We start from the raw sequence: 20,248 nt of genomic DNA, 5'->3' as shown, positions 1-20,248 counted from the left end.
ACCCCATGGTTTTCTTTGAGAGGCCCTGCTATAAAATCGAGAATTGCTGGGTGTTCTTTTCTAAGTAAACAGGAAATATCACTCTGTTTGACCAAAGAAAAAAATCTCTTTCCTCAGCACAAATGCAGCAATATGCCCACTTACATTTTCTGTTCCTGTTGTCTTAGGAGCAGGCTCTTGTTTGTAAGAACACTAGCACTGACTGTCTAACTTCTAATCTCCAAGAAGCAGAATTCCAGGGAAGCCCAGCCAACTTCAGAGATAGTCCTACTGACTGTTCTGGAGGATGGAGCGGCACAGTTAGGAAAAACAACAATGCACAGAGAGAACAAAACGACAAAACCAGTACCGAATCACGTAAGAGGGGAAAGATGATGTGCATCCACATTTTAAGTCACAGAAAGAGACAGAGAGAGAGAGACAGAGAGATACAAAGAGAGAGACAGAGAGACACACACAGAGAGTGTTCTGATACTTGGACACCTTTCTATGTATGGGAAAAAAAATCAGAAGCTTTGAGCCAGTGAGCAGAGGTGACTCAGGGCAGGAGAGGGACACACACAGAGGAATGGCTTTTGTTCCATCACATCAGAACCTGGGTTCGTGTGTCAGGCAGGCGCAGTCCCACGAGTCCGCCACACACCAGCACAGTAGAGGCCAGCAGGATGGGGATGGCTTTGGTGATGCTGACCAGGGAGCCAAATATTAAGTTTCCCAGGACGGCCGCTGCTTTGCAGAGTGCATTCAAGAAGCCGAAGCCTGTTGCTCTGTAAGGGAAAGGAAGATGGGCACCATTCAACAAGGTCTTAGATCCCCAAGATTCCAGTTTTACATGCACATGACCTGTGGAGTAATTTTCAAGTGCATTGTGTTGTATGTCATTGGAGCACATATGAGATGCTTATCAGCAAACCTTTAGGAAGATGTACAGCCTTCTGTTGACTTCCTTGTTTCCTTGATTGTTCTTTATTTATTCTTTTTTTGTGCTTGAACTCAGGGCCTTGTACTTTCATTTGTGTGTTGTTGTTTTTTTTTTTTTTCCTACGGCTCAGGGTTGGCTCTCTACCACTTGGGCCACACCATCACTTCCAGCTTTTTAAATGGTTAATTGGAATAAGAGTTTCTTGGATTTGTGTGTCTGGGCTAGCTTTGAACCTTGATCCTCAGATCTCAGCTCCTGATTATCTAGAATTATAGCATTGAGTTACTAGCCCCAGATTTTTGGCAAGATGTGATCTAATGTTTTGCCCATGTTGGCCTTGAACTGTGATCCTTCTGATTTCTGCCTCATGAGTAAATGAGATTACCCTACCATCCCACTCTGCCCTCATCCCATTTCTTACGGTATTCTTTGGAAAGAACAAAGTAAATGTATTGAGTGGACTCACTGTGGCCTTCTGGGCAGGAAACTAAATTTTGTTCATATTGCGATCTCTCACTGACATCATAGGAAAATACAAATTTTCTTCTGTCTTGATGCTAGTCCTTCTTTTGGGTTCTCACTGGGGTTCACTGAGTATAAAAGGTACATTCAAGGCAAGGCAAGTTTATGGTCCTTTTCTTTTCTTTTCTTTTTTAACCAAAAAGGAAATGCATCTTCTGTGCTACAGCACGGAACATTTAGAACTGTACCTTCCTCAGATTTGTGAAGTAGTAAGTTTGGATTTTTCCTCTGGCAAGTCATAGCAACTATGTATCCTTGCTTGGATATGTGTCCCTCACAACCTGAGAAATTAATTGTGCTGATTTTCTTCTTCACACTCCACTGGAGAGAAATCACTGCATATCCCTGAGCTGCAGGGACTCAGTGCCTGTATTAATGTACTGCCCATGACCTCACTGGGTAAAATACTCTTAATAGAGGGGAGAAAATAGACTTTCTTTTTGGCTAAGAAACTGAGGGAGCAGAGGAAGTGGTCTGGGGAAGGCGGTGGTTTGGAATGAGGATAGAGAAAGTAGAATATTGGATGGAACGGAACAAGGGCTTTCTTGAGAAGAGGGCAAGCTAGTTTTGTATTCTCCTGTTTTTGTTTTTGTTTTGTTGTTGTTAGAAAATAACCAAACAAGTAATGTACTCATTGCCTTACTCATGTAACTGTAACCCTCTGTCCAGTATCTTTACAATAAAATAATAAAAAAAGAAAATAACCACCAGAAAGATAAGGAGATTTAATATACTGATAAGCATTTTCAAATAAAACTGCTGGAAGCTGCAGGTTGGGTACAAAAGTGCACCCAACTGCCTCCCCCATCTCCATGGAGATGATGCTACAAGGCTGAAATGGCTTCTGGCTGGTTTCTTAGGATCTAAGCAGATGTCCCGGTTTCCTCTCTTTATGCACGAATGTGGTGAATTTATTATAATTATAATATTGGTGAGTGATTGCATTATCAGTAACTGAAGTTTGCTGTTAATATTAGGGTTCACTCTTGATACTGAATATTCTCTGGGCTTTGGCAAATATGCAATGACACATGGCCATCATTATAAAACCACGTAGAATGTTTCTCTGCCCTGAAAAAAAACCTACCTGTTCTCTGTATCTGTAAACCCTCTGTACACGACAATAAAATTCAATCGCCTGTTCTCTACCTTTCGTCCCCTCTCCTACCCCAACCAGCTCCATGTCTCTCATCTCCACAGTTGGATGTCATTCACTTGAAATCATACACCGTGTAGGCCTTTCAGACAAGCTTGTTTTACTGATTTTAAACTAACTTTCCTTCTTTCTTTCTTTCTTTGTGCCAGTACTAGGACTTGAACTCAAGGCCTCATGTTCTTGCTTAGCCTGCCTTTCTTTCTTTCTTTCTTTCTTTCTTTCTTTCTTTCTTTCTTTCTTTCTTTCTTTCTTTCTTTCTTTCTTTCTTTCTTTCTTTCTTTCTTTCTTTCTTTCTTTCTTTCTTCTTTCTTTCTTTCTTTGTGCCAGTACTAGGACTTGAACTCAAGGCCTCGTGTTCTTGCTTAGCCTTTCACTCAAGGCTAGAGCTCTACCATCTGAGCTAAACTTCCACTTCTGGCTTTTTTTTAAACTGTTGGAGAGAAGAGTCTTGTGGGCTTTGCTGCTCAGGCTGGCTTTGAACTGTGACCCTCAGATCTTAGCTGTCCAAGAAGCTAGGATAAGAAGTGTGAGCCAGTGCCCCAGCTTTAAAGTACATTTTAGTTTCTAGATTTTAGATTCCTAAAGTATCAGCTACACCTTGTGGTGTTAAGGCAAAAGTGGGTGCTGCTAGGGAAATCAGCCGTGTATGTGTTGCTGATAGGCACAATGAAAACCTTGTGCTGTCTTGAAGAAGTCTCTTGATGCTGATACTGCAGAATAACCCACGTGGCATTGGCTATGCTGTAGAATTAGAGTAGCTATGCTTTCCCAGATGATGACCTGCTGGTGTGGTGTGGAACGGGGCACGGGACATGGGTAGCTCTCTCCTTGTGTCACTGAGAGGGGAACTGGAGAAGGGCTAACTGGCTAAGATGGCAGGACACTCAATCAGTTGCTCATCAGGAGTACTTCTAAAGAGTCCATCAAATCCTTAGTTCCCAAGCAGCTTCCCTTGGCAGAACTTAGACTTAGCCAATGGGCAGGGGGGGGGGGAGGGGGGGTTAGAGTAGGCACCTGGCCCCTGTAGTATCCACAAATTGAGGCTACCTGGTAGCTTCTCAGGAGACTGCCTGGTTAAGTGGGTTATGGTTTATTTACATTGTTTTATGTTTTAATTGGAGGCTGGGAAAAGGGAACTGCCGACTCCATTCTGGACTGAGAAAAGCGTTGTCCACACATCTAGCCTCTCTTTTGGGGTTGGAGAAGGTAGTAGGTTTTGAACTCGGCCTCACATTTGCAGGGAAAGTGCTTCACTACTTGAGCCATGCCCACATTTTTTTGTTCCTAGTTATTTTTTCAGATAAGATCTTACTGCTTTTTGTGCAGAGCTGGCTTTAGACTGTGACCCTCCTTCTTCTGTCTTCAGAAAAGCTGGAATTACAGTCATGAGCTACCTTTCCCTAGCTTGTTTGTTGAGATAGTATTTCATCAACATTTTTACTTAGGGTAGCCTTGAACCATAATCCTATGCCTTAGCTCCTAATCTGAGTAGCTGTGATTTCAGGTGTGCACCATCATATCTGGCCTCACTCATCTAATGTCTTTCTTTTCTGTTTTTTTTTTTTTTTTTCCTGGTCTTAGTGCCAAACCAGCTGTGAGTGTTTTTGACAGTATTGAGACGAAAAGGATACTGGATACTCGAAGTGCCCAGGGCGGTGCCTGGCATGTGTCAAACATTTTTGAAAAGTCTGGCTGAATAGCTACTTCACCCATAGGTACATTAATAGGGAAAAATTAAGTGGTGCATTTCATTTTGAGAAGATTTGAAGTAAAGAAGATCTAGGCTCAGCCCATGAAATCTACCTGTTAAAGGTAGATTCTCACACACAGAACTGCTCTCTGCTAGAGAAGATCAGGCAGCATTGTGTGCTGTATTCAGGAAGAGCAGAGAGGGAACGGATCCCACCCAAGCCATCCCCTCCTTCCTCTTCTCCTTCCTGCTCTTGCGTTCATCCAGTTCCCTCACTTTGGGTGCATTTCCTAGCTCATGGTTGTTGTTTGTTTTTGCCAAGGGAAATGTCTCCCCTGTCTGAAGCATCTCCTCTACTCCATGCACCTCCTCTAGTCCCGCCCTACAGGCTCATGGGCACTAGGATTGGCATGGGCATGTTTTGCTCCATGTTCCATTCTGGAGTGGGCTCAGTAGTCCTTGTTGTAGCTCCAGTCCTTGGAGCTCCCTTTCCCAGGACCAGCCCAGGGATGCCTGCTACACTCAAGGTAAACTCAAGAATTTCCTAAGGTCTTCCAGAAAAGTTGGAGATAGGCTTTTGTCATGGGTATTTTAGGAAATTGAGCTGTGGCTTATATAATGATAGAGAGGTAGCCTTGAGAACAAAAGCTCAAGGACAGTGCCAAGGCCCTGAGTTCAAGCCCCAGGACCAGCAAAATTAAAAAAGAATGTAATGGGCATTTGTTTTCTGTCCTCAAGCATTTTTTGTTCAAGGCTAGTGCTGTTCTACTTGAGCCTCAGCTTTTTTGGTGCTTAATTGAAGAATCTTTTTTTTTTTTTTTTTTTTTTTGTCGGTCGTGGGGCTTGAACTCTGGGCTTGGGCAATGTCCATGTGTTCTTCAGCTCAAGGCGAGTGCTCTACCACTTGAGCCACAGCACCACTTCTGGTTTTCTAGTGGTTTATTGGAGATAAGAGTCTCATGGAGTTTCCTGCCCGGGCTGGCTTTGCATCGTGATCCTCAGATCTCAGCCTCCTGAGTAGCTAGGATTACAGGCGTGAGCCACCGGCATCCGGCTTTAATTGAAGAATCTTATGAACTTTCTGGCTCAGGCTGGCTTTGAATGGAGATCCTCATATCTCAGCCTCCTGAGAGATGTGAGCCACCAGCACTCAGCTGTAATTGGCATTTTAACGGGTAATAGTTGGATGAGAGGAAAAGAACTAATTCTGTTGAGTGGAAACTCTTTTGAACAACTATTTAGAGATAATCATAACTAATTATGTATTCTTAAGGAGTAGACTGGATTCAATTGCTTTCTGAACTTTAAAAATAGGGAAAATTTGCCTTAATCATGTGGGTAGCATCTTCCTTCACGAGAGGTAACCCGGTCACTCGGCTCCCCAACCCTGCCTTGCTCCCCCTCACACACGTAGAGAAGAAATTCCCCATGAGCTGTGAGCTGAGAGAGGACGTGGCCCAAAGCAACTCTCCATCTCCCTCCTACTCCCACCATCCAGGGGCTTCCTGTTGCTCATTCCTGTTGAAATCAAATCTTTGCAGACGGGTAAGAATGGAAGGCTTTGTGTTTTATGATTTATTGGGTAAACCTAGCTAGGAAATGTGGGCCTGGGCCAAGATACATAATTATAGGACAAGCAAGTGCTGGCACTGAGTAGCAACTCCTAGTTCATCTGAGGCCAAGGCCTGTGAACACAGCCACATAGCGGCGCATCCTGTCACCAGGTGAGTTGATGCTTCTTGTCAGCGATGGGGGCTGGACTCAGAGCAGGCGCTTTTGTTTCTTAGTTTTGCTTTTTTTTTTTTTTTTTCAGATTTAGATTCAGGGTCTTACGCTTTTGCCTGGGCTGGCCTCAGATGCGATCTCCAACTTAACATTACATGGTGGGGTGGTGATTTGTCTTAAAAGTAGTTCAGCATAAGCTGAGTGCTGGTGGCTTGCACCTGTAACCCTACCTACTCAGGAGGCTGAGATCTGAGGATAGCAGGTCAAAGCCAGCCCAGGCACGAAAGTCCGTGAGACTCTTATCTCCAATAAATCACCAGAAAACTAGAAGTGGCGTTGTGGCTCAAGTGGTAGAGTGCTTGCCTTGAGCTGAAGAGTTGAGAGACAGTGCCCAGGCCCAGAGTTCAAACCCCATGACCAACCAAAAAAGAAAAGTTCATCAGCATAAAAATTAAAAAAAAACCCACATCCCTCTGCATATCACCTTTCTAATAACAATAAAAAATTACAAAAGAGTACTTCAGCATAGCAAGAGTAATAGAGGGGGTGAATTTGGTCAAGATATGTATATATATGTATGGAGATAGTACAGTGAAAACTTCATGCAATTCATGTATACTAATAAAAGGAGAGATAAAAGCACTTCAGTATAAACAGTGTGTTAGATAAATTGTCCCTAAGAAATATTATCTTGGAATGCACAGCAGGTTAATCAGGAATGGACAGGCTGGGATTGGCTATTTTGTCTTTGGCTATCATTCTGGAGATCAGCATGAGAAGGCTTCTCCATGATCATGGAGAGGGTTGTTCATCAGTGATATGAGGGGGATGCAGCCATGCAGTGGGTTCATAGGATGTTCTTTGTGCGGCATCGAAAGCTGTCCCTACCCATGTCCTGAGCCCCGCAACCTCAACTCTGTGATACAGTACTCGGTGCAGACTAGATCCTAGAGCCCACAAGACCTGCAGCTCCTCCTTCGGGAGGACTTGGCAGTGGCCTGATGGGGCCCCAAGACTGGTGATCCTGCTGCCTCTGTCTCCATGATGCTTTATTGCAAGGGCTGGTTCGTACCTGTGGATGATGAGGTCACTTCCCGTAGCTCAGGCTAAATGACTGCTCTGTGCTTGTTTGTCTATTTGGCAGGTTTTGTTCCCATTGTAATCCAACACCTAGTAACAAGGCTGTGGGGATAGGGGACATACACTCTCCACCCCTTCACCTTCCACTTCTTTTTTCCTAAGACAGAATCTCTCTAGGTTTCCCAGGCTAGCTCTGAACTCTTGGACTCAAGACTTCTGTGCACCTCAGTCTTCCAAGTCGTTGGACTACAGGTATGTAGTGCCGTGCCCAGCCTGACCTTCCACTTCTAACTTCCAGAGACAAAGTGAATCTGACATTGGTTGAATGACCAGTGTGTAAACATATATAATGGTAAAATGAAGAAAAATCAAATATAAAGAAAAATATAAACATACACAATACATAATCAAACACCTAAATGTAAACATCTAATTGATGAAATGGCATTAGGCAAAAAATAAAGCAACGTAAGATGATGAAGTACATAGATTAGTTAGTAAGGGTAATTGAAAGATTTCTTTATAACATTATCTCCAAAAACTAAGTGATTATCTTGCTTTATGACCACAGGGGGAGAATGTATTTAAGAAAGAATGAAAGAAATTTCACTATAGAACACCAGATAATGATGGTAACAAGGAGAATTCTAGAAGTATAAGGGAAGACCTGAGAGGCCATTTATTTCAAGTTCCTCCTTTTTCATCTGAGAGAACAGAGGCACAGCTGTGCTGAGCCTTTCCCTGGACAGACACACAGCTGGGCAGCAAGAGAGTGGTGATTACAGGGCTACTGGGGAGAAACTGAGAGCCCTTCCTTGTCTACACAGGAGCTGTCCTGAGGGGGACTAAATCCGAGCTGAGGTTTGCTGTTAGCAAATCCCAGAGTTCTGGGTGACCGTGGCAGATGGCAGGTTCGAAGGGAGCACTGCATAGAAACCTTTGGGGTTTTATTTTAAAATCCTTATGTCTGAAGGGTACACACAGGAGAGTGAGGGGAGAAAGCAGCCAGTGGCCTGGGAAAGCAGGATCACATTGTCCAAAGAAAGACACCCAGGAGATGGCCTTCTGGTTTTGACTGCTCAGCATTGGAGGCCTCAGTGGGAGGCTGGGGGCATTACTGTCTCTTGCCTAAAATAAGCTACATGGAGGTGAAGACAAGTCCCCAGACTGGAAGGCACAGGAAGCGTGTGCAGTGAAACTGCATCATGGTCACATGGTGGCAGCAGAGAGCCACTGCCTAGATGATGGATAGCAAGCCTCAACCCTGATGAGCCAATCATGTGGCCTACACCACAGAGGCTTCATTTCTGACTTTGGAGAAGTTTAGGAGTTTGACCACAATGGGGTAAGGGAAAAGAAGGGAGGTGAAAAATGGACATAGTTGCCAGGAACCTGTGGCTCATGCCTGTAATCCTAGCTACTTAGGAGGCTGAGATCTGAGGACTGTGGTTCAAAGCCAGCCCAGGCAGGTAAGTCCATGAGACTCTTATCTCCAATAAACCACCAGGAAACTGGAAGTGGCACTGTGACTCAAGTGGTAGAGCGCTCGCCTTGAGCTGAGGGACAGTGCCCAGGTCCAGAGTTCAAGCCCCACGGGGTGGGGGGGAGGAGGGAGGGGGGAGGAGGGGGGAAGGATAGTTAATGGTGACTAAGTTTAATTCAACCTATCATTACTCTTTTTTCTTTCTTTTTGCAGTACTGGGAATTGAACCCAGTGCCTTATGCTTGCCAGACAAATGTTCAACCACTTGAGGCACGTCCTCAGCCTTTTTACACAGTCTTCACTTGTCTTCCTTGGTATTCTTCCCAGATGGACCTTTGCTTTGACTTGAGCTATCCTAGGACTCCATTAAGGCAACACTTGGCATGTGGTCACCAACCCATGAGAGTGGAAAAGAGGGACAGGTGACTGACTGTCTCCAAATAAATAGGTGCACAGGCCACTTGAGGGCCTCTGTGGCTCTCTGATCCTTATAGTTGGGGCCACTTATTTCTGACTTTCAGGTTCAACCAGCCTAGTGAGTGCCTCAGTATCAAAGCTGGGCCTGTGTCAGGATCAGGTGTCAGCTTGAATGTGAGTTCAGGGCCATGGGCAATTACAATGTGCAATTACAATTCTCCTTCCCTCTGGCATCTCTATGTAGCTTTATCATGAGCTCTACTGTGTTACAACTAATGTTACTCAGATGGTTTCCAGAGCCTGTGTACAGCATAGAAGCTCACTAGGGTCAGAATGAAAATGTTTAGCAAGGAGACACCTGGGATTTGTGAGTGTGGCGGTATTCTACAGCAAGGGTTCTTGTAAACTCAGGAAAAAATGCTCCTGAATGTGGCCAATAAACCAAAGGAACAGGGCCAGCACTGGGGATTCAACAAGTCAGTATTCTACAGGAGGGAAAACCTCTCCTGCTCTATATTCCAAATTCTGCAAAATACCCCAATAAGAGGCTTCCACAGAGACAGAGCTTAAGACTTGGGCATGAAATACAAGGTAGGAAGTGGTAAAAAGCCCATGTCAAATGGTGAAACAGAGCATCAGTTCAGCTTTTAACTATTCAGCTGCAAAGCTCTAGCCCAAAGCCCTACATTATAGGCCTTTGCTGATAGGAATTATAAACTAGTTGTGACTTCATTTTAGTACTGGATGAGTAAATTTCCTCCAGCTATCTGGAATGTGTTGGGCTTTCCTCCAATAGACCAGGAAAGTCAAAAGACATATTCTAGGCACTCATCTGTTAAACTCAGAGCTCAAGCAGAAACCTGCAAGTGGGAGGTAATAACCCTCCTAGGACTAGAAAGCCCCACAACATGTGGGCCAAGGTAGGTTATTAAATGCTAATCTTCAGCCAGGTGCCAGTGGCTCACACCTGTAATCCTAGCTACTCAGGAGACCGAGATAGGAGGACCATGTTTCAAAGCCAACCCCAACAAGAAGTCCAGGAGACTTATCTCTAACTACTGACAAGCCAGAAGTGGAGTTGTAGTTCAAGTGGTAAAGCACTAGCCTTGAGCCAAAAAGCTCACGGACAGCACCTAGGCCTTGAGATCAAGCCCTAGGACCAGCACAAATTTTTTTTTTTTTACTAATGTTCACCAAAAGATTACAACTCCTTCTTATCATTAGCCAACAAATTACTTCATGGAGACAAGTAAATTTCTTCAGCGCCTTCACTACTTTATTAATTATTGCTAGGAATTAGTTTCCTTTTAAGAGATATAAGTAGAACCTACAATTGCATGAGCTAATGGCTTTTCTGATTTTTTTTTGTTTCTACTTTCTTGGGGGAAGCAGCAGCTGGGCTCACTTTGTCACAATTTGCCAGTGTCTTGGAACCCCTTTCTCCTAGAGGCTCATTTCAACATACCTCCGGTCTGTGGGGTACAACTCCACAGTAACTACATCGAGAGAGTTCCAGGCTGAGATCGTCAATCCATTGTACAGGCAGAGCATGCCTATCATCATAGATTCGCTGGTGCCAAACCAAAGGAAGAAGCAGCTGATCCCTGAAAGCACCATAGAGCCACCTGCCAACAACACAGACAGAAGGCTGAGTGTCGCCTGTCATCTCGGCAAGCAAGGACCTTTGAGTTACTGAGATCGCTCTGGAAAACAATCCCATGGAGAAGCTGCTGACTGGGCTCCATAAATCTCAAGTCCAAGTACATTCACCTGTTTGAAAGGTCAACCCTCTCACTGACTTCTGAAGGCAGCAAGTATGAAATACATAGCACCCATTAACCAACAACTTGAGTGGAAAAATATACATTAGTTACACCTAATTAGTTTTTCAGTCCGTTAACTCATGGCAATTGCTCAAATGAAATGTAATTAGACATCGTTTTCATTAGAGATGTATCCTAATGAAAGAGGTAAGGGTTTCTCCTCCCGAACTGCAAATCTTTAAGGGACAGAGAGCCCAGAAAGAGACAGGCACCACTCACATCCTTCCTAGAACCCCAGTACCTACCTAGCATGGTTAAACGCCCAATTCTGTCCATCAGGAGAGCGGACACAATGTTTCCCGGCAACACGGCCAGTGTCCCCAGGAAGTTGACAAAATAAATCCAGTAGGCACTGTAGTCGTCATCAAAGGTAATCTGACATCCGGTCTTATTGTGAAAAAACGAGCAGTTGTGAAATTCACTGTCAATGAATTTATATGGCTCAAAATCTGTAGAAACAGCAAAGACAACTCATTGAACTCTTGCCAGGTAGAAGTAATAGGTGAGCACCTGTATCAGAAACCCTGTGGAGAATTTCATAAAGCCTCATGGTACTAGAAATTCTTTGAGCACCTTAGGGCCTAGGCTGGCTTGACACTTTGTATCCTCTCCTGGCCCTGAATGGGGTCTAGCTTGATACTGTATATAAAAAGAGGTATAATGGTGGGGCATCTTTAATGAATAAGGGAATCAATTAGACTAAAGATTCCAATTATCTTCTGACTTTCTGTAGTTGGCCATTATTAATTAGATTACTTGCTTACTCCTTGTTTTAAGTGTGTGTGTGTGTGTGTGTGTGTGTACACATGCACACATGTTAATGAATTGGCCATGGATGGTCATTTTATGGGACTGTTCTTGGGTTTTTGAGGCTGCAATTTCAGGTCCATGTGGCGGAATCCACGGAGGGACAAGAGTCAGCTTCACTAGCATTCAGTGTGTTGTTTAAATTGGGTTAAATTTGGGTCTACCTAAGAGGACTTGCATCTTTTTTGTTATCATGGTCTATCAGAAAAATAAAATAATGAAATGCTGGTCTTCTGAGGTCAGGTGGGTTAGAAGAGGGTGATCAGTGACCCTGTTTACAAAAGTGAAGACACCTGCTGGCTTTCTCTTGTAGTACTAAGAGCTGGCTCCTGTGTACACATCAAAAAGGCAGAGCAGACACAGATCTCCCTGCCAGCAGAAAGCTGGCATTCTAGCCTCATTTGTGTGTGTGTGTGTGTGTGTGTGTGTGTGTGTGTGTGTGTGTGTATGCTAGCATTAGACTGAACTCAGGGCCTGGCGGTGTCCCTGAGTTTCTTTGCTCAAAACTAGCATCTGCCACTTGAGCCACAGTTCTACTGTTAGCTTAAAAAAAATTACAGTCCAGGGCTGGGAAGGTGGCTCAGTGGTAGAGCGCTTGTCTTGCATGCATGAGGCCTTGGGTTCGATTCCTCACCACCACATAAACAAAAAGAAAAAAGCCGGAAGTGGCACTGTGGCTCAAGTGGTAGAGCGCTAGCCTTGAACTGAAGAGCTGAGGGACAGTGCCCAGGCACAGAGTTCAAGGCCCACGACCAGACCCCCCCCCAAAAAAAATTACGGTATTTATTGGACATGAGAGTCTGACAGACTTTCCTGTTTGGGCTGGCTTTGAATATTGATCCTCAGATCTCAGCCTCCTGAGTAGCAAGGATGACAGGAGCAAGCCACTGACACCTGGCTAAATTTCTTAATGTTTTAAACCTCAACTATTGGGTAAACTATAAGAGATAAGAAGTATCTGATGACCCATGGTGTGAGCTAGCATATCATGGTGTTAAATTGATGCTCTGTTCTCTTCCTTTACTTCTTTAGGGAGCTTCCCAGATATATATGGAGTGAGCTAAAACATTATACTTAATGTCCCATTAAATAGCCACATGTTGTTGACTTAGAGGTACACCAGATTTTGAGACTTGGATTATTAAAGAAATCTTTGCTTTAAAAATTACCCACAAAGATTTTTTTAAACCAATTTTGAAGCTGGGCAAGGCAAACCAATACAAGCAGACCTTTGATTCCGCCTCAGCAGGAAACTTGTTCATTTACGCTTCAGTCTAGACATTTGGCCACACTGTCACGGGGTTATCACATTTCTGCCAGGAGAAAAGCCCTCTGCAAAGGCCCCAACAGGAGCCATGCGAAGCCCACACCTACCCGTGTTGTCGAAAATGGTGTCGATAAAGGTGCAGTTCTTGAAGTAGGTGTTGACTGAGGTCACATCCTCAAAGGTGCAGGACTTAAACACGGAGTCTTTGAAAGTTACGGACTTGAACTTTACTCCTAGGAATCTGTTCGACATGCACACACACACACACACACACACACACACACACACACACACACACACACATTCATGTCAGTGGAGTTCACGGCTAAGTCAAACAAGTTTAAAGATATGACAAGTTTAAAGATATGTTGACTGCTGGATTTTCTAAGCTCTTTGTGCCTGAATGTCCTTTCCTTTGGCTGGGTTTCAGGTTTCTTCTCTAAATTAAATAACTCCACTTTGCGTCTTATTTTCTTTACTTTTCAGTGTCTTATTTTTTATTTGCAGTTACTGGGATTTGAACACAGGGACTCTTGCACTTGCTAGTCAGGTGCTCTACCGCTCAAGCCACGCCCCCAACCCTTAAGTTACTCTTATTGCTCTTGAGGATGCTACATTTTTTTCACACCAGTCAAAGGCCAGCTTAATAAATGTAAAACAACTCAGTTTTAGAAGTTTAAGTGAAGTAACTGATGTGGGTGAGTAGATTTAAAGCCCAGTTAGGAATATCGAAATTCAACCTGAAAATGACTAGATGTACACACTAAAGCAAAAGCACAACTGTAGGTTTCAGGGCACTGAATCTTAGTAAGCAATCAGCTTTGTGTGATTTGGTAACAATTTAAATTAGTTCAAAGATTCTAGACCTGCCATTGTCGTATTCCATTCCAGTATGAATTTGATTTTCCATTGTGAAGTTAATACTGAAATTTGCATATTTATCCCTTTGCACATTTCTAGTTAGCAGTGCATATTCATCAGACTGCAGATGTTTAATGACGTCGGGGAACCACACAGATAATCCATAGTACCTGCAAAGACAACAAAATGTGAGTTTATGAAGGTTCTGGCACATACTTCCTAGCATTTCAGATGGGTAGTGGATACTAGAGAAGCAATTCCAGTTATGAACGACTCCTTGTAACCGTTGAATAAACCATTACACTATGATTGTTGAACCCCCGACCCAAGATTAATCTACAAAAATTAAGCTCAAGAGGTAGGTTGGAGTTAGCTGGAAAACTCCAGTGTGTAATTCTTGAGCCCTTTCTTTACAAAGAAAAGGGGTTCAGAAAGAACCCCCTTCTGTATATACACACACACAGTTCTATGATCTGAATATGACCTTCCAAATTGAGTCTTAGATCCTAATATGTTATATTAAGAAATAGGGCATTCATGAAAAGGTTTAATAAAGAATAATATATGCATAGCCGGGCGCTGGTGGCTCACGCCTGTAATCCTAGCTACTCAGGAGGCTGAGATCTGAGGATTGCGGTTCAAAGCCAGCCTGGGCAGGAGAGACCGTGAGACTCCTATCTCCAATAAACAACCAGAAAACCGGAAGTGGCGCTGTAGCTCAAGTGGTAGAGCGTTTGCCTTGAGCTGAAGAGCTGAGGGACAGTGCCCAGGCCCAGAGTTCAAGCCCCACGGCCGACAAAAAAAAAAAAAAGAATAATATATGTTATTGCAAATAAGGGAAACCATAGGACCTATGCCTGGTATGTCTAGGACAAGCAGAAAAGGTCAATAGCTATGTACATATGACCATATAAGATGGTGCTAAGCAAAATGAACCCCAAGATAGGGACACACATGGTTTTATCTTTCTTGCTATTGTTTTTAATGAATTTATAATGTACAATGTGATTTTTTTGTTTCTTTTGTATGTTCTTCCCCCATGGTATAACCCTTGTTTTCACTGTATTTGCTTCTGGTGCCCTGCTTCTTGTATATACATTTTTTTCTAATTTGGGGAGGGGAAGGGAAATAACAAAATGCTGAAATGAGGATACAGATTGACCTATTGTAACAATGAGATGTACAAGACACTATGTTGGAAATGAACTTTACAACTTGGGGGGGTGCGGAGAGGGAAGAGTTGGGGATATGGGGAGGGAAGGGATGGTAGGGGAAAACAGAGGAGGAGGTAACAATGCTCGATAGGAAATGTACTTGTTACCTTGCTCATGTAACTATAACCCCTCTGTATAGTATTTTTACAATAAAAGTATATACAGAAAAAAAATACATGTGTAGAAGGTAGGCTCACAGCTGTAATCCTAGCTACTCATGAGGGTGAGATCCGGAGGACTGAGATTTGGAGCCAGCCTGAGCAGAAAAGTTTGTGAGACTCTATCTCCAAAATAATCAGAAAAAAAGCTGGGCTGGAGGCATGACTCAAGTGGTAGAGTATGAATTGAGCAAATAAGCTGCGCAAAGGTGAGGCCCTGAGTTCAAACCTAGTATCAGAGGAGCTGTCTCCTTCTCCCTTCTTCCTCGTTTTCTTCCTATCCTGTGAGGACATAGAGTTCATACCCCCAGAGGACGTGGAAGCAGAGCCCAAGCCCTCAGCATCACCAAACATCCTAGTACCTTGATTTTGGGGTTCCAAGTCTCGCTCTGGAAATGTTGAGTAATGAATGCCTAATATGGATAACTTACCTGATCAGAGGTGTTTTGTTATGGCAGCGCAAACGGACTCTAAGACACATGACATCCTAATGTCATTCTTATCACAGGCAGATTGAGAAACAATTTCCTAGATTAGTGGTCCAAACTCCTGGGACCCAGGAACGCCGAGCCTTTATGGAATGACCTCTCTTGCGAATGGATGATCTTTCCTGGTTCCTTCATTATTGTGAAACTGTTAACCTGGAGCAGAGCCCCATTTTCCAACTTGGAATATTCAGTAACTATCTGAAAATCCAGGTCATTTCTAGAGTGACCCTGAGGCAGTGACACTGTGCTAGCCAATGTGAGACATTCTATGAGCATGAAATACCAGGAGATCTTGAAGGCTAATGTAAACAAGATGTAAAATTATTCATTCATAATTTTCATACCAATTATGTGTTAGAATAATACTACTTGAGGACAATGAGTTGAATAAAATTAATTTTATGTTTCTTCTAACCTTTGTGTGTTTGTGTATGCATGTGTGTGGTTACTGGAACACTTAAAATGACGTCTGTGACTCAGATTATATTTCTATTGGACAATAATGCTTTAATGTGATAGTTCCCAAAGTAGAGCCCTCGGATCAGTACCCCTGAACTTGGCTCTCTTCTGACTTGATAAACAGACACTCTGGAAGAGGAGGGCCCAGGGGAGTGTTCAGATGTATCTAGTTTGGGAAACCTGGCTCTAGTTTTTATCCTCAGTGACACTTTGCTGTACAGGAAGGAGGGGTTTTTGCGGGGTTCAAATCTTAGTCTTGCTACTTTTCACTTTGACCAGTTAGCTAAGCTTTAGTTTCCCACACCTCTTAATAGTGGGATAATGGTAGACTCCAGCTCCCCTGTACGGTTGCCATATTGAATGGTATGTGAAGTGCCCATGACACTGAGGGGCTCAAAAGACAGCATGAGTCATTTCTATCATTTCATGTCCTTTTCATCAGCATTCCTCAACCAGCTGTGCCTCGGCCCCTACTCTCATAGACTGTGAGTCAGTTACAGTGGTGGCGGTGGTACCATTAACAAATGACTCAAGGATGCACTGTGGATGTCACGAAAACTTAAAATTGGCAACAACCAGGGAAAGACATTACCCTGGAACCTACATCAAGGACGTGGAGGAGGTTTAGCTAGTACTTTACTTACGCAGCAAAAGTCTGCTGACTGTCTCTTAAATGTTAGGCACCACTGAGGTATCAGGGATATAGAAGACATAAAATTGAAAATCTGATCAGCAATGAATGTGACCCAGAATGACTCTCCAGGATCCCTTCACACCTTCAGCATGAGACTTCCCTTGGACTTATTTTGTCTTCTTTGTACCTAACTCCCTCTTAACACAGTAGGCACCTAATGTAAATCACTTTTTAGTGCTTTTTCCCTTCAAGAGTAATGAATATTTTTAGAAACTAGATTAGAATGACTTTGAATATTCTAAACCAACTCTCTCAACTTATGAATGCAGGCCAAGTAACACATCAGCATGAACTTCTAATATCCTGCTTCTCCCTACAGGCCCTGCTCCCATGCCACACCTCATCCAGCACTTTGGTAACTTGCCTATCTTAATTTATATCAATTAAGACATGGAAATTATGATGTCACAATTAGATGCTATGATGCCCAAAGATCCTTCTGTCCTAATAGTGCATCATCTCATTGCTTTTTTTCTGAAGCAGCAGACATACTCATTCTAAAGTGAAGATTTCAAGTGTTAGCAACTAAACCTCATTTTCCCCTCCCCTCCTTCCTTATTTCCTTGTTCTTACAATAGTTCTAAGGTTGTATTATTCATTTGTCAGTACCTATTTATTGAGCTCCTGTTGTAGGTCAGAAATGTCTGTCTGTCTGTCTATCTATCTATCTATCTATCATCTATCTATCTTTTAAGACTCCAAATCTCATTAATCTTCCAAAGCAGGAAGTCAGAGCTTTATATTTATATGCAGAGTAAAGAAGAGTTTACCTAAAATTGGTTAACTATTTGTAGAAAACTAAAGCTAGATCCTTATATATCACCCTGCACCAGAATCAACTCCAAATGGATCAAACACCTTGGAGTCAAAGCAGACACTCTGAAAACATTACAGGATGGAATAGGAGAAAACCTAGGTCTCCTTGGTGCAGGCCGAAATTTTCTTAATAGAGACCCAGAAACACAACAAATCAAAGAAAGGTTGGACAAATGTGTAGAGAGCTGCGAGAGGCCGCACCTGGAAGATGGCGCCGGCTTCCACCCTCCGCCTTCCCGATGGCGAGTGCTCTCTGTGGTAAACAACTCCTTATATGGCTAAGGCAAAGAATCTGGCTTGCTTCCGCGCACCTGAGCCTATTGGTGTATCCCACGTGGCGTATCAGGGTTGGCTACCCAGCGGGTACTTAAGGCTGTGGGGAATTTTCCCTGGGGTTGGGGTCAGAAGATTACTCAAAGGTCCTGAATAAACTGCAGAGAGAAGAGTTCGGTGTCGCGTCTTCCTTGGTGGTCGAGGCGGTAGCGACACAAATGGAATTGCATGAAGTTGCAGAGCTTCTGCATGGCAAAGGACATAGCTAGCAAGATCAATAGAAAGCCCACGGATTGGGAGAAGATCTTCACTAGCCATACAACGGACAAGTTCCAAGTATATATCTAAAATATACTTGGAACTCAAAAAGTTAAATCCCCCAACAACAAATCCTCAGAGAAACAACTGCCCAATAAATAAGTGGGCTAAAGACTTAAAGAGAAACTTCTCTGAAGAGGAAAGAAGGATGGCCAATAGACACATGAAGAAATGCTCAACCTCTCTAGCCATAAAAGAAATGCAGATCAAAACAGCATTAAGATACCACCTCACCCCAGTTAGAATGGCAAAAATCAAGAACTCTAATAACAACAGATGCTGGAGGGGATGTGGCCAGAAGGGAACCTTACTGCATTGTTGGTTGGAGTGTAAACTTGTTCAGCCACTTTGGAAAGTAGTATGGAGGTTCCTCAAAAGACATAGAGCTCCCCTGTGACCCAGAAATCCCACTTTTGGGCATTTACCCAAATGTTTACAAACAAGACCACACTAGAGCTACCAGCACAACTACGTTTATTGCAGCATTATTTACTATAGCTAAGATATGGAACCAACCAAGGTGTGCCCCTCAGTAGATGAATGGATCAAGAAAATGTGGTATATATATATATATATATATATATATATATATATATACACACACATACATACATACATACATACAATGGAATTCTATGCCTCCATCAGAAAGAATGACATTGCCCCGTTTGTTAGGAAATGGAAAGGCTTGGAAAAAATTATATTAAGTGAAGTAAGCCAAGCCCAAAGAAACATAGGTCCCATGTTTTCCCTTATTTGCAATATCTAGTATATGTCTGAGTCAAGCAGAAAAGGTCAGATAAGGTGATGTTAGGAAAATGAACCCTAAGATATGTATTCAAATGTTTTTTTCTTTCATGCGATTGTTTCTAACGCATTTATAAGATTATTTCTTTGTTGCTTTGTATGTCCTTCCCCCACAGTATAACCCCTGCTTTCACTGTATTTGATGTCGGTATAATTTGTGGAGGGGAAGGGGAAAAACAAGTCGTTTAAATAAGGATACAGGTGGACCCATTGCAGCAATGAGAAGTACAAGTCGTTATGTCGAAAACGAACTTTACAACTTTGATGGGGGCGGGCAGGGAGGATTGGGTGGGGGAGGGGAGGCTGGGAAGGGATGGGAAGGGGAAACAAAGGAGGAGGCTACAATGCTGGATAAGAAATGTACTCGTTATCTTGCCCATGTAATTGTAACCCCTCTGTACAGTATTTTCACAATAAAAAATAAGATTAAAAAAAGAAGAGTTTGCCTAAAAGAAGTGTCATAGGGGATAATAACACTGATAAGAGAATAAGGAATATAGAGGGGTTACAATGAGAGGAAGGTAGTTAAGAAGGAAGGAAGCAAGCAAGGAAGGAAGGAAGGAGGAAAGGAAGGAAGGACGGAGGGAAGGAAGGAAGGAGGGAAGGAAGGACGGAAGAAAGGTGCATGTGTGCTTAGGAACAGAGTTGTGGAGAAGATGTCACCTAGTAGGAACTAAAGGAGGTGAGGGAATGAGGTGGGTAGAAGTGTCCCTATTGGAGGGTGGGCAAAAGCCTGAGATAAAGACTCCTGACAAATTCAAAGCAAATAGACTGGCGTAAAAGGGCTGAGCAGAGGAGAGGTTGGTGGACAGCCACTGGGCCTTATCAGACTTCTCTAGTACTACTGGTTTATCAACATGGTTTTAGGACTAGATTAAAAATAACACAATTTATTTATAAAGCCATAACTGTATAGATCTAAGCAGAAACCAAACCAAACATTCTTCCCTAGCAGGTAGTGTAAGAAGAAAGCATGACGGGGAGTGAATTTGTGACATTTAACACATTTTATTTGCTAAGAATTTAAATATCACTTACCCAAAGGACAGAGTGAACCACACAATTGTTAGCTTTATTGTATTTTCCCTGACTGGGTAGTTGAAACATCTCATAAAAGTCAACCAGATCTGTGGAATATTAGAGAGTTAGTTTTCTTATGCAGTTTTAGAGACAACCCCTCTTCACATACCCCTCCCACCAAATTATAAAAAGCTGAGGTTTTGTTGGGCTGAATTCATTTTAACTTAAAATGTAGCTGAAAGTAGTCT

The 20,248-nt window shown here is 43.0% G+C and overlaps 1 protein-coding gene across 2 annotated transcripts in view; it reads right to left on the bottom strand.

Moving 5' to 3' along the window:
* Positions 1-463: 463 nt before the first annotated feature.
* Sv2c (synaptic vesicle glycoprotein 2C) overlaps positions 464-20,248 on the bottom strand; it is a 112,902-nt gene continuing 93,117 nt past the window's right edge. Inside the window, exons 7-12 of one of the 2 annotated variants that reach the window (XM_042690928.1) lie at positions 20,019-20,107; positions 13,759-13,923; positions 13,000-13,133; positions 11,064-11,267; positions 10,461-10,620; positions 464-767 (exon numbers count right to left, since the gene is read on the bottom strand). In XM_042690928.1, the coding sequence (XP_042546862.1) occupies positions 584-767; positions 10,461-10,620; positions 11,064-11,267; positions 13,000-13,133; positions 13,759-13,923; positions 20,019-20,107 (936 nt within the window). In that variant the 3' untranslated portion in view covers positions 464-583. The remainder of the gene's footprint in view (positions 768-10,460; positions 10,621-11,063; positions 11,268-12,999; positions 13,134-13,758; positions 13,924-20,018; positions 20,108-20,248) is intronic. The other variant, XM_042690929.1, reaches the window with a different exon arrangement.

Source organism: Dipodomys spectabilis, unplaced genomic scaffold (genome assembly GCF_019054845.1).
Source record: "Dipodomys spectabilis isolate Male_0828 unplaced genomic scaffold, ASM1905484v1 ptg000140l, whole genome shotgun sequence".
In the NCBI taxonomy this organism is placed as follows: Eukaryota; Metazoa; Chordata; class Mammalia; order Rodentia; family Heteromyidae; genus Dipodomys; species Dipodomys spectabilis.
Note: the sequence above shows the minus strand (reverse complement) of the source record. Positions and strands in the feature narration are given on the sequence as shown.